Source organism: Physella acuta, unplaced genomic scaffold (assembly GCF_028476545.2).
Source record: "Physella acuta isolate Inbredline_101_S28 unplaced genomic scaffold, ASM2847654v3 ptg000017l, whole genome shotgun sequence".
In the NCBI taxonomy this organism is placed as follows: domain Eukaryota; kingdom Metazoa; phylum Mollusca; class Gastropoda; family Physidae; genus Physella; species Physella acuta.
Window position 1 is genome coordinate 2,335,859 of NW_026731537.1, and position 15,980 is coordinate 2,351,838.

The following is a 15,980-nucleotide window of genomic DNA, read 5'->3' on the forward strand; positions in this document are numbered from 1 at the left end:
AAGACTAAACAAATGAAATAAACATCACGTCAGAAGGGTCAAGACTCAAACAAGACTAAACAAATGAGATAAACATCACGCTCAGAAGGGTCAAGACTCAAACAAGACTAAACAAATGAAATAAACATCACGTCAGAAGGGTCAAGACTCAAACAAGACTAAACAAATGAGATAAACATCACGCTCAGAAGGGTCAAGACTCAAACAAGACTAAACAAATGAAATAAACATCACGTCAGAAGGGTCAAGACTAAACAAATTAAATAAACATCATGTCAGAAGGGTCAAGACTAAACAAATGAAATAAACATCATGTCAGAAGGGTCAAGACTCAAACAAGACTAAACAAATGAAATAAACATCACGTCAGAAGGGTCAAGACTCAAACAAGACTAAACAAATGAGATAAACATCAGAATGAATGAATAAAATAAATACTTTAACATAAGGAAAATTTGTCTGCACAAAGAAAAAAATGCACTTCTTAAGAAAACTACAAATATTGTGTAAGCATGTAATATTAGTTTATTTTTCAGTGAATTAATACGACATATTATTTAAGTCTTTAATTTGATGAATTGTAAATTTAAATCAACTATTTAACTAAATAGCCAACCAATAAAAAATAAAAAATTTTAAATAATGTATTAGGGAAAAAATATACTTGTTGATTGTCGCTTTGCTTATGTAAATATATCAACACTTAAAAACTCTTTAAAAAAAATGTATGCTGTTTGCTGGCACTAGTTTACGTTGACCTGTGGGTTCTAACAGGAATAACTTCAAACATCTGTATTGTCATGGCGCTATTGCTAAATTTACCTTCATAAAATCCAATGCTACGCTTGTCAGGATTCCATGGTAGTGCTTTTCTAGGGTCTTTGGCCTTTTGACGGCAGGAAACTGAAAATAATACCAGGGTTAAACACAAGCAGCCATTTTTTTAAAACAAAAATTAAGTAATATCATCATGACACCTGTGTGATTTACCTTAACCCTTTAACACCTGTGTGATTTACCTTAAGCCTATGACACCTGTGTGCTTTACCTTAACCATATGACACCTGTGATTTACCTTAACTATGATACCTGTGATTTACCTTAGGCCCATGAAACCTGTGATTTACCTTAACCCTATCACACCTGTGATTTACCTTAAGCCTGTGTAACCTGTGTGATTTACCTTAAGCCCGTGAAACCTGTGTGATTTACCTTAACCCTACAACACCTGTGATTTACCTTAAGCCCGTGAAACCTGTGATTTACCTTAACCCTATGACACCTGTGTGATTTACCTTAAGCCCGTGAAACCTGTGATTTACCTTAACCCTATGAAACCTGTGATTTACCTTAACCCTATGAAACCTGTGATTTACCTTAACCCTATAACACCTGTGTGATTTACCTTAACCCCGTGAAACCTGTGTGATTTACCTTAACCCTACAACACCTGTGATTTACCTTAAGCCAGTGAAACCTGTGATTTACCTTAACCCTATAACACCTGTGATTTACCTTAAGCCCGTGAAACCTGGGGTTCTTTAGAAAAATTTTCATCTGATCCTCTGGCAGTGGGCCTAAAATCTTCTGGATGACAAACAGCTGGTCAATCTCACTGTCCCCAGGGAACAGAGCCTGACCGTCAGCCAGCTCCCCCATGATGCAGCCAATGGCCCACACGTCCACTGGTTTCCCATAGGGGGCTCTGTTGGATATTAGTGGAGGGGTTTATGATTCAATGGAGGGGTTCATGCTTAACTAGAAGGGTTCATGTTTACATGGAGGGGTTTGAGCTTAAATAGAGGGGTTCATGTTTAAATGGAGGGGTTCATGATTCAATGGAAGAGTTCTTGATTAAATAGAGGGGTTCATGTTTAAACAAAGTGGTTCGAACTTAAATAGAGGGGTTCATTTTTAAATAGAAGGTACCTACAAAATATACTACCAACAAGACCTGCAACAGACTACCAACAAGACATAAAACAGAAGGCTAGCACATGACCTAAAACAGAAGGCTACCACATGACCTAAAACAGAAGGCTACCACAAGACCTAAAACAGAAGGCTACCACATGACCTAAAACAGAAGGCTACCACATGACCTAAAACAGAAGGCTACCACATGACCTAAAACAGAAGGCTACATGACCTTACCCTATCAAGAGCTCAGGTGACCTGTACCACCGTGTAGCAACATAGTCAGTGTAGAGACCATTAGAGCCAGCGTTAATAGTGCGGGCAAAACCTGCAGACAGTAAACATGTCAGCCGTGAGTAGTTGAACACATCTTATTCCAGTTGTGTGCGGCAGGGGTGTGTGTGTCTGTGTGAGCATATGTGTGTGTATGTGTGAAGTGTGCTTAGGTGCATGCGTTTGGGGATGTGTATGTAAATGCAAGTGTGTTTGTGCAAGTGTGTATGTGTGCATGTAAAAGTGTATGTGCATGTGTATGTGCAAGTGTGTATGTACATGTGTGTGTGTATGAGCATTATGTTAAATCCCTTGACTAAACTCCCTCCATGGTTACGTACCAAAGTCACAAAGCTTAAGAACTCCATCCTTGCTGATCAAGAGATTTTCTGGCTTGATATCTAATTATAAAGAGAAAAATGTTTTGATTAATTAAACCTGATAATATGAATCAATAGTTTTCTAGCTTTATTTCTAATTATAAAGAGATAAATATGTTTTGATTAATTAACAATGCTAATACAAATCAATATCGATCATAAATGAACTGACATGAAATGTAGTTGTAGCTGTGATTACAGGTTTAAACCTGGTTAGATGCCCCCATGAATATGTCCCTAGAATGACATATGACATCAAATCACACTATAAATGACAAATGACATCAACTTATCCTTATGAATGACACATGACATTAACTCACCCCTATGAATGACACATGACATCCACTCACCCCGATGAATGACACATGACATCCACTCACCCCTATAAATGACACAAGACATCCACTCACCCCTATAAATGACACAAGACATCCACTCACCCCTATGAATGACACATGACATCCACTCACCCCTATAAATGACACAAGACATCCACTCACCCCGATGAATGACACATGACATCCACTCACCCCTATAAATGACACAAGACATCCACTCACCCCCATGAATGACACATGACATCCACTCACCCCTATGAATGACACATCAACTCACCCCTATGAATGACACATCAACTCACCCCTATGAATGACACATCAACTCACCCCTATAAATGACACATGACATCCACTCACCCCTATGAATGATGTCCCTTGAATGACACCACTGAACTGCCTTACATAGCTGGTAGGTCAAGCTCCTAGTTTTTTCAAAAGGTATCCCATTGGGGAAGGGTTCGAGCAGTTCTAGCATGTTCTGAAAAAAAGGTAAAACATTGTTGACAACACTTTATAAAATCCTACCTATTGTTCTGTACAAATTACTTTGTCCAATATCCTTCTTTTTTTCTTCTTTCTTAATTGTAACGTTGGAAGGGATTTTCACCAACACAATTAAGTATTACATGTCATCCGGTTATGAGCCATATAAGCCATTGACTCTGATTTCAGCCTGCTTTTCTCTTTCATTCTGGATTTGATTTCATAGCCATTGTCCAACCAAGAACAAACTACAAGGCAGCAGCTGTTAGATTTTGGAGTTGTTCTAACACTCTCCATATAGGATCAACTTTTAATGCATCACAATATGTTCTAACCAACTCTACATTAGACCAACTTTTAATGCACCACAATATGTTCTAACCTTCTCCATATGGGACCAACTTTTAATGCACCACAATATGTTCTAACCTTCTCCATATGGGACCAACTTTTAATGCACCACAATATGTTCTAACCTTCTCCATATGGGACCAACTTTTAATGCACCACAATATGTTCTAACCAACTCTACATTGGACCAACTTTTAATGCACCACAACAGTTCTAACCTTCTCCACATATTCAAAAACCAAGTAAAGTTTCCCTTTCCGTTTGAAGGCTTCTCTCAGCTCCACAATGTTCTCCTGTTTCAGTGACCTCAGCATTTTTAGTTCCCTCATGGTGGTACGTCGTACGTCTTCATTTTCTGGGAATTTACGGGAGGAAGTTACATTACGTATTAATTATTTATAACATATTGTACTGGTATCTTTATTTTCTAGTTTATAAGAGAGGTTTAAATTATATGTCAACACATAGGCTATGTATTAAAAGTATCTTCAACTTATGAGGAATATAGAAATAGACACAGAATTTGTTTATAATAACCCCCCCCCCCCTCGAGCGGAATAGAATTTACATACAAAATATATACTACTACCAGTCCCTCACCCCAATTCCCCCGCCCCTCCCGGAAGAAAAGGGTCTAAAAAACAATATCATAAACACATGTCAGAAAGAAACAATATGTATAAACCCACATTGCAGATACCACAAGCACAAAAACATAATTAACTTTACTTTTCGATTTGCAACAATTATCGCAACTGAGAACAGCCCATAAAAATTAAAATGGGTCTCACATCTGATGCGGTTTTTAATTAGTTTCTAGATGTCGCCTTACTGACAACACAGTTGTCTAGTGCTTAGTTGAAAATGGTGTGTTTAAATCAAATCGAATATATCATTGGCGTGTAAATAAGGGCTAATAAGAAGGTAGTTAACACACTCGTATATTCGTACTCATTTCATATACTATGTAACTATTCAAACACACACACATACACACACAATTTCTGAAGACGCAGATTCTTCGAGGCAATTGTACATCTAATTAACCAAGTGCTAAGGCAAAGTTTGGCCAATGTTGGGCCAATGTTAGGCCAAGATGTAGCCTGTATTGACTGTCAATATTTGGCCAACATTGGGCTCATATGGGATGTGCTGGATAAGCACAACTAAATTTAAGTTACTGATATTAAAATAACAAAATTTGACATTTTTTACAGAGACTTAGATTTTAGCCGAGTCAGGCGGGAGGGTTGAGTGGGAAGCCATCTCTAGCAGTAGGGCAGTTTCACCAAACTCCTGGCCCGTGGTAAATATTACATAAGAAAATGTAGGACTAATTATTTTTTAAATCCTATGTTGTCAAGTATCTTATGGTGGAAGAAAATTAAATTCGAAACAGAGGAACCCCTTATACCCCCCCCCCCTTTTCCCCTGCAAATACATCAATTCCAATCTCATAGTCATGTGACAACCAATAGCCAGTCACGATTTTGTTCTGTGAGTCCAATGTTTTTAAGGGCGACTTTTTTTTTCAATAATATTTTTTAATCAGTGTTTAATTTTTCAACAATATCCTTGAGATCGATGTTTAAAATCAATATTCGCTGACCAACTGAGATCCCAATCACCAAGTCTGACGACCGTACGTCTGTTGTGTTGGGGACAGATTCAGCCAACGATGTAATTTCTGGATTTGTTTTTTTTTTTTTTTTTTTGTCACAGAGGGTACCAGCGTTGTTCTATTGAGATGGTTGTGGTTTGTGAACACTAAGACCCACTCGGAGTAAAATATGTATGCCGGCTGAACAAAAAAGTATTCATTACAACATTGTAGTAGACAATTTTTTTTTCCAAATAAAAAACTGTGTTAAGAACACTACTACTCCCACCGTGTACAACACACTATAACAAAACAATGAACCACAGCCGCCCCTTCATGTTACTATTTTTAGCAAGTTGTGAGTACAGAATAGGCCTACGAATGATTTGTTACGAAACTAAATTTGTTGTATTGACAAGAGAGAGTTGAATGCTGCCCAGCCATCCCATAAACAAGCTTGGTTCATTTCACACGGACGTCAAACCTTAAAGCTGTCGGTCTCTGTGGTAGCGTAAGGTCAAGACTACACACATCGACCACTCACCCTTATATACGGCCGGCTGTCACGTGACTGATGGGAACGAGGCTTTGACTACAGAGCCGAAATCATGAAATTTTAATGGCGTAACTTTTCATTGACTTTCCCCATCTTCCTCTTGTGGTCACGTGTGGTCACGTGTCTAGTGACGCTGTTGTTTGTTGTAACACGTCATGGAGCGGTGACGGGCAACTCCGTGTTTACAATTTGACCTCCCACAACATTGGGCTTTTACTGTTGTCAGTACCACAACATTGGGCTTTTATAGTCGTCAGTACCACAACATTGGGCTTTTACAGTTGTAGCTACCACAACATTGGGCTTTTATAGTCGTCAGTACCACAACATTGGGCTTTTATAGTCGTCAGTACCACAACATTGGGCTTTTACAGTTGTAGCTACCACAACATTGGGCTTTTATAGTCGTCAGTACCACAACATTGGGCTTTTACAGTTGTAGCTACCACAACATTGGGCTTTTATAGTCGTCAGTACCACAACATTGGGCTTTTATAGTCGTCAGTACCACAACATTGGGCTTTTACAGTTGTAGCTACCCCAACATTGGGCTTTTATAGTCGTCAGTACCACAACATTGGGCTTTTATAGTCGTCAGTACCACAACATTGGGCTTTTATAGTCGTCAGTACCACAACATTGGGCTTTTATAGTCGTCAGTACCACAACATTGGGCTTTTATAGTCGTCAGTACCACAACATTGGGCTTTTATAGTCGTCAGTACCACAACATTGGGCTTTTACAGTTGTAGCTACCACAACATTGGGCTTATACTGTTGACAGTACCACAACATTGGGCTTTTACTGTTGCAGCTACCACCACATTGGGCTTTTATTGTTGTGAGTACCACAGCATTGGGCTTTTATAGTCGTCAGTACCACAACAATGGGTTTTTATAGTTGTAGCTACCACAACATTGGGCTTTTATAGTTGTAGCTACCACAACATTGGGCTTTTACTGTTGACAGTACCACAACATTGGGCTTTTATAGTCGTCAGTACCACAACAATGGGTTTTTATAGTTGTAGCTACTACAACATTGGGCTTTTACTGTTGTCACTACCACAACATTGGGCTTTTACAGTTGTCAGTACCACAACATTGGGCTTTTACTGTTGTAGCTACCACAACATTGGGCTTTTATAGTTGCTACCACAACATTGGGCTTTTATAGTTGTAGCTACCACAACAATGGGCTTTTACTGTTGACAGTACCACAACATTGGGCTTTTATAGTCGTCAGTACCACAACAATGGGTTTTTATAGTTGTAGCTACCACAACAATGGGCTTTTACTGTTGTCAGTACCACAACATTGGGCTTTTACTGTTGTCAGTACCACAACATTGGGCTTTTACTGTTGACAGTACCACAACAATGGGCTTTTATAGTTGTCAGTACCACAACGGTGTACTTTTACTGTAGTCAGTACCACAACATTGGGCTTTTACTGTTGTAGCCACCACAACATTGGGCTTTTACAGTTGTAGCTACCACAACAATGGGCTTTTATAGTCGTCAGTACCACAACATTGGGCTTTTATAGTCGTCAGTACCACAACAGTGTACTTTTACGGTTGTAGCCACCACAACATTGGGCTTTTATAGTTGTCAGTAACACAACAATGGGCTGCCATTGTCGACGTACGACGCTGATATAATTGCGTGGTTATAGTCAGTCGATTTATGACGTCACGGGCATTCTTACGATGTGTGCTATGTGGGGGGGGGGGTGTAATTCTAGATCGAGGCTTGGCCTTAACCCGGAACTAAGAAATAATGGAGAGCTTTTAAGTTCGGTATTTTATTTTTGTGTTAGCCCTCTTGAATATTGACCAAAAGCGGCTTATTTTTGTGACCATGGTAAAGTCTGTTTCTGGGACCACGGTAAAGTCTGTTTCTGGGACCATGGTAAAGTCTGTTTCTGGGACCATGGTAAAGTCTGTTTCTGGGACCATGGTAAAGTCTGTTTCTGGGACCACGGTAAAGTCTGTTTCTGGGACCATGGTAAAGTCTGTTTCTGGGACCATGGTAAAGTCTGTTTCTGGGACCATGGTAAAGTCTGTTTCTGGGACCATGGTAAAGTCTGTTTCTGGGACCATGGTAAAGTCTGTTTCTGGGACCATGGTAAAGTCTGTTTCTGGGACCACGGTAAAGTCTGTTTCTGGGACCATGGTAAAGTCTGTTTCTGGGACCATGGTAAAGTCTGTTTCTGGGACCATGGTAAAGTCTGTTTTTAATCTTCCTGTGATATCAAGATTACAATCCAATTTTTTTTTAAGTTGTTCGTGTACCCGTAATCTGATTTTATTTTCAAATGCATTACATTTTATTTTATTTTTGCCAGCCATTTGTGACCCGCAGATCCACCCGTTTGGTTGGTGCATTAGATGCGCGGCGATCTTCTGCGCATGTCTGTCCACATTTGACAATTTGTTGAACATTTAATTTTTGTTTTCTTTTTGTGAGTTGCAGGTCAGAATGATAACAATCCCCCAAAGGATTTAGCATACTCTCTTCCAGCCCAGCAGCACGCTTGCGATGCACGGGACTAGACAGAATAACTAAATAGGTTGACTAATCCCTAACTATGGCGACAGTAGCGTGATCACTAGACATTAACCTTTGAACCTGCTTGAAGAAAAATTTAACTATGTTTGTCGTTTCTTTGATGGCTATTGCGTCTTGAAGCACGTCGCTAAGGGCTGACACAAACATTAGGACTGACTGACACAGATATTAGGGCTAACTGACACAAACATTAGGGCTGAATGACACAGATATTTGGGCTAACTGACACAGATAATAGGGCTGACTAACACAGATATTTGGGCTAACTAACACAGATATTAGGGCTGACTGACACAGATATAAGGGCTAACTGACACAAACATTAGGACTGAATGACACAGATATTAGGGCTAACTGACACAGATATTTGCGCTGACACAGATATTAGGGCTGACTGACACAGATAATAGGGCTAACTAACACAGATATTTGGGCTAAATGACAGATATTGGGGATAACTAACACAGATATTAAGGATGACGTCTACAACATTCAATGGACCAATGGCATCAGGCCAGTCCACATACATGTAGATGTCCATATAACAGACTATATGAACACATATACCCATACGACAAGTCTACATATAATTATAATTCATGAGTAGGCCTAAATACATACATATATCATGATTAGTATGAGCGAGCACACTTATATCAGAGACTTTCATACACTCATATGCCTCGACCTGTGTGCATAGAAACAAGGACAACGCAAAATAAGGACAACAGACCTCTGTATATGTACATACACCCATACTATAGACCAATGCCTATGTACAACGAGGGCCAATGCCTATGTACAAAGAGGGCCAATGCCTATGTACAACGAGATCCCAACACCGGCATTCTCATATGTACATCATAACGTACGTGTCCTTCACAAGTTAGCATAAGACCATCAACTTCTAGATAGACAAGGGGGAGACAATGAAAAGATTGATTCGGTGATTTATCCCCTGTCGCATGTAATATTTAAGAAAAACAAAAGCGGCCTGACACTGTCTTCACTGTGCGCACTGTACTATGAACAACGGGGCTGTTGTTTTCAATCTTTCTAAAAATAGTCATTGCACGAAGTCACATGATACACATTAGTTGGTGACGTAGAGGGTAAGGTACATAATTTAGTTTTTAATCGTCAGTAAACGACGCTTTCCGATCAGACAGTCCATGGGACAGTTGAAGTAGAGTTAACTGTTTCTCAGACCTTGTTTTATGAAATGTGTGGTCAACACTATGCCCAGGCGCTTTTACTCACCTTAATTAACGTAAGTCGGGGGGGGGGGGGGGCTCGTAAAGTGCACGAGATTGGATGACTGATTAGCATTTGATTTGTATGACTTTGATTTGAAGGACTTTGATTTGAAGGCTTTGATTTGAAGGACTTTGATTTGAAGGACTTTGATTTGAAGGACTGATTTGAAGGACTTTGATTTGAAGGACTTTGATTTGAAGGACTTTGATTTGAAAGCATTTGATTTGTATGACTTTGATTTGAAAGCATTTGATTTGAATGACTTAGGAAAGACTTAGATTTGGATGACTTTGACTTGGATGACTTTTATATCATTTGCTAAAGATACCACCGTAGTAAAGCCCAAGTAAATGTTTCAACAGAGAAAGATCCTTGAGATTTTCACATGTGGACACATAAATAACTGTGACCAGAGCCACTGTAGCAGTTTAAAACCACATCTACACCAATACACCAGGCTGTCCCTAGACGTGTTTGTTTACCCCGCTCAGTAGGCTAGCCATTACCAAAGCTACACTGAAAGTAACATTTAAACAAAAGTTTACCCCGCTCAGTAGGCTACAGTGGATTTAATTGAAACAAAAAAACATGGCAACTGTGCCTAGCGTTGCTTTTTTCGGCTTAGTTAATTTAATTTTAACGACGTTAATCAATGACGTGACGTCCATGGTGATGACACGGTATGACGTCACACAGCGTGGCTGGAATGCCACACAAAAAAACAGGCACGGTTTCGGCCAGAGTTTTGAAAAATATTTCTATTTAAAGCCTACAAACGTCAGTGTTGGACTGGCGGATCCACGACCGAGTGAAGACAAAGATTCATACGCCGAACCAGCTTGGCGTATCTAGAGGCGCTGCGATCTATTTGTACAGCCCAACTACTTCGTTATGGTTCGCACAATGGCGCGGCGACAGGAATAACATAACAATAACATTCCTCAACGGTAATATAACACTTGATATCTTTGAATTGATCTGTTGAGAGCTTGTCTCGACCGATGGTATAGGCGGGTAGGTCTGCAATCAATAACTGTCATTGTCACAATGGCCGGGCCTAGGCGAGACAATGCGATGAGGAATATTTAATGCGGAACCTATTAATACAGAAGAACAATTCCTCTTTTGATCTGACTTCTGCTCTTTTAAAAATATTAACAATTTTTTAACAATGGATTTTAGAAATAGGACAAGAAAATAAATAAAAAATTTCTTTGGAAAGATGAATACTAAAACCGTTTAATATATAATATTAAAACGGTATGTTAAGCCACTTTGTATCGTATAGCTGTAATGACTTCATGTTTAGTGAGTTTTTAATGTAAGGAGCAGTGGCGTAGGCAAGGGGGTTGGGGGGGGGGGGGGTTATAACCCCTCCCTTGGACCCCTACCCCTATATATATATATATATATATATATATATATATATATATATATATATATATATATATATATATATATATATAATTGATTTTATACATAAGGAAAAATGTTTGAATCCCTCCTTTGACCACTTCCTGGCTACGCCACTGGTAAGGAGGTTTCGGTTCGTATTTTAGTCAAACCTCCCAAGCCCGCCTCAATGTGATTTGTTATTGAAGGTCAATGGAAAATTGATCCAATGAAAACACACGGAACAAATAAATTATTTGTGACGGCCATTTTGGTTCACGAAGGTAGATGGCACAGTTAAAGGCGCCTAAAGACGAAATGTGAGTCAGTTAAAGCCGTCTAAAGACGGAATATGGGTCAGTTAAAGGAGTCTAAAGACGGAATATGGGTCAGTTAAAGGAGTCTAAAGACGGAATATGGGTCAGTTAAAGGAGTCTAAAGACGGAATATGGGTCAGTTAAAGGAGTCTAAAGACGGAATATGGGTCCGTTAAAGGAGTCTAAAGACGGAATATGGGTCAGTTAAAGGAGTCTAAAGACGGAATATGGGTCAGTTAAAGGAGTCTAAAGACGGAATATGGGTCCGTTAAAGGAGTCTAAAGACGGAATATGGGTCCGTTAAAGGAGTCTAAAGACGGAATATGGGTCAGTTAAAGGAGTCTAAAGACGGAATATGGGTCCGTTAAAGGAGTCTAAAGACGGGATATGGGTCAGTTAAAGGAGTCTAAAGACGGAATATGGGTCCGTTAAAGGAGTCTAAAGACGGAATATGGGTCCGTTAAAGGAGTCTAAAGACGGAATATGGGTCCGTTAAAGGAGTCTAAAGACGGAATATGGGTCCGTTAAAGGAGTCTAAAGACGGAATATGGGTCCGTTAAAGGAGTCTAAAGACGGAATATGGGTCAGTTAAAGGAGTCTAAAGACGGAATATGGGTCAGTTAAAGGAGTCTAAAGACGGAATATGGGTCCGTTAAAGGAGTCTAAAGACGGAATATGGGTCCGTTAAAGGAGTCTAAAGACGGAATATGTTGTGGTAAAAGGCGATGTGTGCTAGATCACGGAGACATCAAACAGTTTGTCGGCCAAGCCTTACCCTCGCTGTCCTTGAACTTTTTGATGGCCACCATTTCTCCGTTTTCCTGGGGGGAAAAATATAAAAAAATAAATACATCAACATGTGTATGGGGGGGGGGGGGGGAAGATGTAAAGTAGCTTTGGATAGAGAACCAAGTTAGAAGGTTCGAGAACATCGTTTGGTGCCTAATAGAACATTTTTGCAGTATCCCCCCCCCCCTCACCTGAGCTATGCCTCCGTCGTAAAACTAGCTATGTAACATAGCAACTTAACTTTACTACTTAAGTAACAGTGGTCTACTCTAGGTTTAGCTCAAACACTTTAAAACACCACCCTAACCCTGTAATTACCCCCCCCTCCCCAAACCCCCCACCCCGCCCTCAATCATATTTTTTCAAACTATGGAAAGTTTAGTACTAATTTATTCAATTGTTTTGTTGTTTGTTGTTTTTTTAGGGGGGGGGGGGGTGTTTGTTTTTTAATTATATTCGGATCATTCAAAGTCATTTTGTTATTGCTATAGAGCTAAAAATAAATTAAAACCACACACTAGTATTATACTGAAGAGTAGACGAGATCGTTATATATTTAACGACACCCCCCCCCCCCCCACGTCCACAATTCAGTCTATATTTAACTCTAGCGGCCCCACACCAACACACAGGTGTAACGGGACCCCCCGCCGCCCCAAACAAGTTGGCTCCCCTGCAACACTACGGCGCCATATAAGTTACAACCAATGAAAGTTCGCAGATCGATGAATTTAAATAGCGTTCTAAGACTTTGATCGTAAAGCTTTTCAAGATTAGCATTTATAAGTTGCGATACAAACACTTGGGAGTAGATTCTTATCTGGCTTGAGCACAATTGCAACAGGGGGAGGGGGGTCTACCGGGAGGTGGGCGAATATTTATAGCCATGGGACCGATACGTGTCAGGGAACTTCTGTGTTGACCTGTAGGGAACAATCGATGACAGAAGATTTATGTAGATACTCACAGGGAACATTTGAACAATATATCTCAGAACACTTGACTAACCTAAAACCCATCAAGACTAGGGACCTCTACTGTCTAGCCTAGAACCCAAGAAGACTAGGGACCTCTAAGCCTACTGTCTAGCCTAGAACCCATCAAGACTAGGGACCTCTACTGTCTAGCCTAGAACCCATCAAGACTAGGGACCTCTAAGCCTACTGTCTAGCCTAGAACCCATCAAGACTAGGGACCTCTACTGTCTAGCCTAGAACCCATCAAGACTAGGGACCTCTACTGTCTAGCCTAGAACCCATCAAGACTAGGGACCTCTACTGTCTAGTCTAGAACCCATCAAGACTAGGGACCTCTACTGTCTAGCCTAGAACCCAAGAAGACTAGGGACCTCTACTGTCTAGCCTAGAACCCAAGAAGACTAGGGACCTCTACTGTCTAGCCTAGAACCCATCAAGACTAGGGACCTCTAAGCCTACTGTCTAGCCTAGAACCCATCAAGACTAGGGACCTCTACTGTCTAGCCTAGAACCCATCAAGACTAGGGACCTCTACTGTCTAGCCTAGAACCCATCAAGACTAGGGACCTCTACTGTCTAGTCTAGAACCCATCAAGACTAGGGACCTCTACTGTCTAGCCTAGAACCCAAGAAGACTAGGGACCTCTACTGTCTAGCCTAGAACCCATCAAGACTAGGGACCTCTAAGACTTGTCTAGCCTAAAACACATCAAGACTAGGGACCTCTACTGTCTAGCCTAGAACCCATCAAGACTAGGGACCTCTACTGTCTAGCCTAGAACCCATCAAGACTAGGGACCTCTACTGTCTAGCCTAGAACCCATCAAGACTAGGGACCTCTACTGTCTAGCCTAGAACCCATCAAGACTAGGGACCTCTACTGTCTAGTCTAGAACCCATCAAGACTAGGGACCTCTACTGTCTAGCCTAGAACCCAAGAAGACTAGGGACCTCTACTGTCTAGCCTAGAACCCATCAAGACTAGGGACCTCTAAGACTTGTCTAGCCTAAAACACATCAAGACTAGGGACCTCTACTGTCTAGCCTAGAACCCATCAAGACTAGGGACCTCTACTGTCTAGCCTAGAACCCATCAAGACTAGGGACCTCTACTGTCTAGCCTAGAACCCATCAAGACTAGGGACCTCTACTGTCTAGTCTAGAACCCATCAAGACTAGGGACCTCTACTGTCTAGCCTAGAACCCAAGAAGACTAGGGACCTCTAATGTCTAGCCTAGAACCCATCAAGACTAGGGACCTCTAAGACTTGTCTAGCCTAAAACACATCAAGACTAGGGACCTCTACTGTCTAGCCTAGAACCCATCAAGACTAGTGACCTCTACTGTCTAGCCTAGAACCCATCAAGACTAGGGACCTCTACTGTCTAGCCTAGAACCCATCAAGACTAGGGACCTCTACTGTCTAGCCTAGAACCCATCAAGACTAGGGACCTCTAAGACTTGTCTAGCCTAAAACACATCAAGACTAGGGACCTCTACTGTCTAGCCTAGAACCCATCAAGACTAGGGACCTCTAAGACTTGTCTAGCCTAAAACACATCAAGACTAGGGACCTCTACTGTCTAGCCTAGAACACATCAAGACTAGGGACCTCTACTGTCTAGTCTAGAACCCATCAAGACTAGGGACCTCTACTGTCTAGCCTAGAACCCAAGAAGACTAGGGACCTCTACTGTCTAGCCTAGAACCCATCAAGACTAGGGACCTCTAAGACTTGTCTAGCCTAAAACACATCAAGACTAGGGACCTCTAAGACTTGTCTAGCCTAAAACACATCAAGACTAGGGACCTCTACTATCTAGCCTAGAACCCATCAAGACTAGGGACCTCTACTGTCTAGCCTAGATCCCATCAAGACTAGGGACCTCTACTATCTAGCCTAGAACCCATCAAGACTAGGGACCTCTACTGTCTAGTCTAGATCCCATCAAGACTAGGGACCTCTACTGTCTAGTCTAGATCCCATCAAGACTAGGGACCTCTACTGTCTAGCCTAGAACCCATCAAGACTAGGGACCTCTACTGTCTAGTCTAGATCCCATCAAGACTAGGGACCTCTACTGTCTAGTCTAGAACCCATCAAGACTAGGGCCCTCTACTGTCTAGCCTAGAACCCAAGAAGACTAGGGACCTCTACTGTCTAGCCTAGAACCCATCAAGACTAGGGACCTCTAAGACTTGTCTAGCCTAAAACACATCAAGACTAGGGACCTCTACTGTCTAGTCTAGATCCCATCAAGACTAGGGACCTCTAAGACTTGTCTAGCCTAAAACACATCAAGACTAGGGACCTCTACTGTCTAGTCTAGAACCCATCAAGACTAGGGACCTCTACTGTCTAGCCTAGATCCCATCAAGACTAGGGACCTCTAAGACTCTTGTCTAGTCTAGAACCCATCAAGAGACCACTAAAACTATTGACTTACTTTTTGCTCTTGTATAATTAATCCCCAGTGGAGTTGTTTATCATGGCAATCCCGATAAGTCGACCGTGGGGGTGGGGGTGTTGGGGGGGGGGGGTAAGGTCGGGGGGGGGGGGGGGGTTAAGGTCGGGGGGAATCAAAGGCTCGGGGGCCATGTTATCCGCGCTGTGGCGGGCGTTTTATAATTCATTGTGAGCAGTCGTTTGGTCACAAAGGTCTTTTGGTCCAGTCGTTTGGTGGGTAGGTCCGGTCATTGTGAGCAGTCGTTTGGTCACAAAGGTCTTTTGGTCCAGTCGTTTGGTGGGTAGGTCCGGTCATTGTGAGCAGT

At 41.3% G+C, this 15,980-nt stretch overlaps 1 protein-coding gene across 3 annotated transcripts in view; it reads right to left on the reverse strand.

Moving 5' to 3' along the window:
* The window catches only part of LOC131937815 (cyclin-dependent kinase-like 5), a 42,080-nt gene that overhangs the window by 8,301 nt on the left and 17,799 nt on the right, over positions 1-15,980 (reverse strand). For all 3 annotated transcript variants that reach the window (XM_059295478.1, XM_059295469.1, XM_059295487.1), the window contains exons 4-10: positions 12,217-12,262; positions 3,964-4,100; positions 3,269-3,389; positions 2,532-2,591; positions 2,155-2,245; positions 1,516-1,705; positions 823-903 (exon numbers count right to left, since the gene is read on the reverse strand). In XM_059295478.1, the coding sequence (XP_059151461.1) occupies positions 823-903; positions 1,516-1,705; positions 2,155-2,245; positions 2,532-2,591; positions 3,269-3,389; positions 3,964-4,100; positions 12,217-12,262 (726 nt within the window). The remainder of the gene's footprint in view (positions 1-822; positions 904-1,515; positions 1,706-2,154; positions 2,246-2,531; positions 2,592-3,268; positions 3,390-3,963; positions 4,101-12,216; positions 12,263-15,980) is intronic.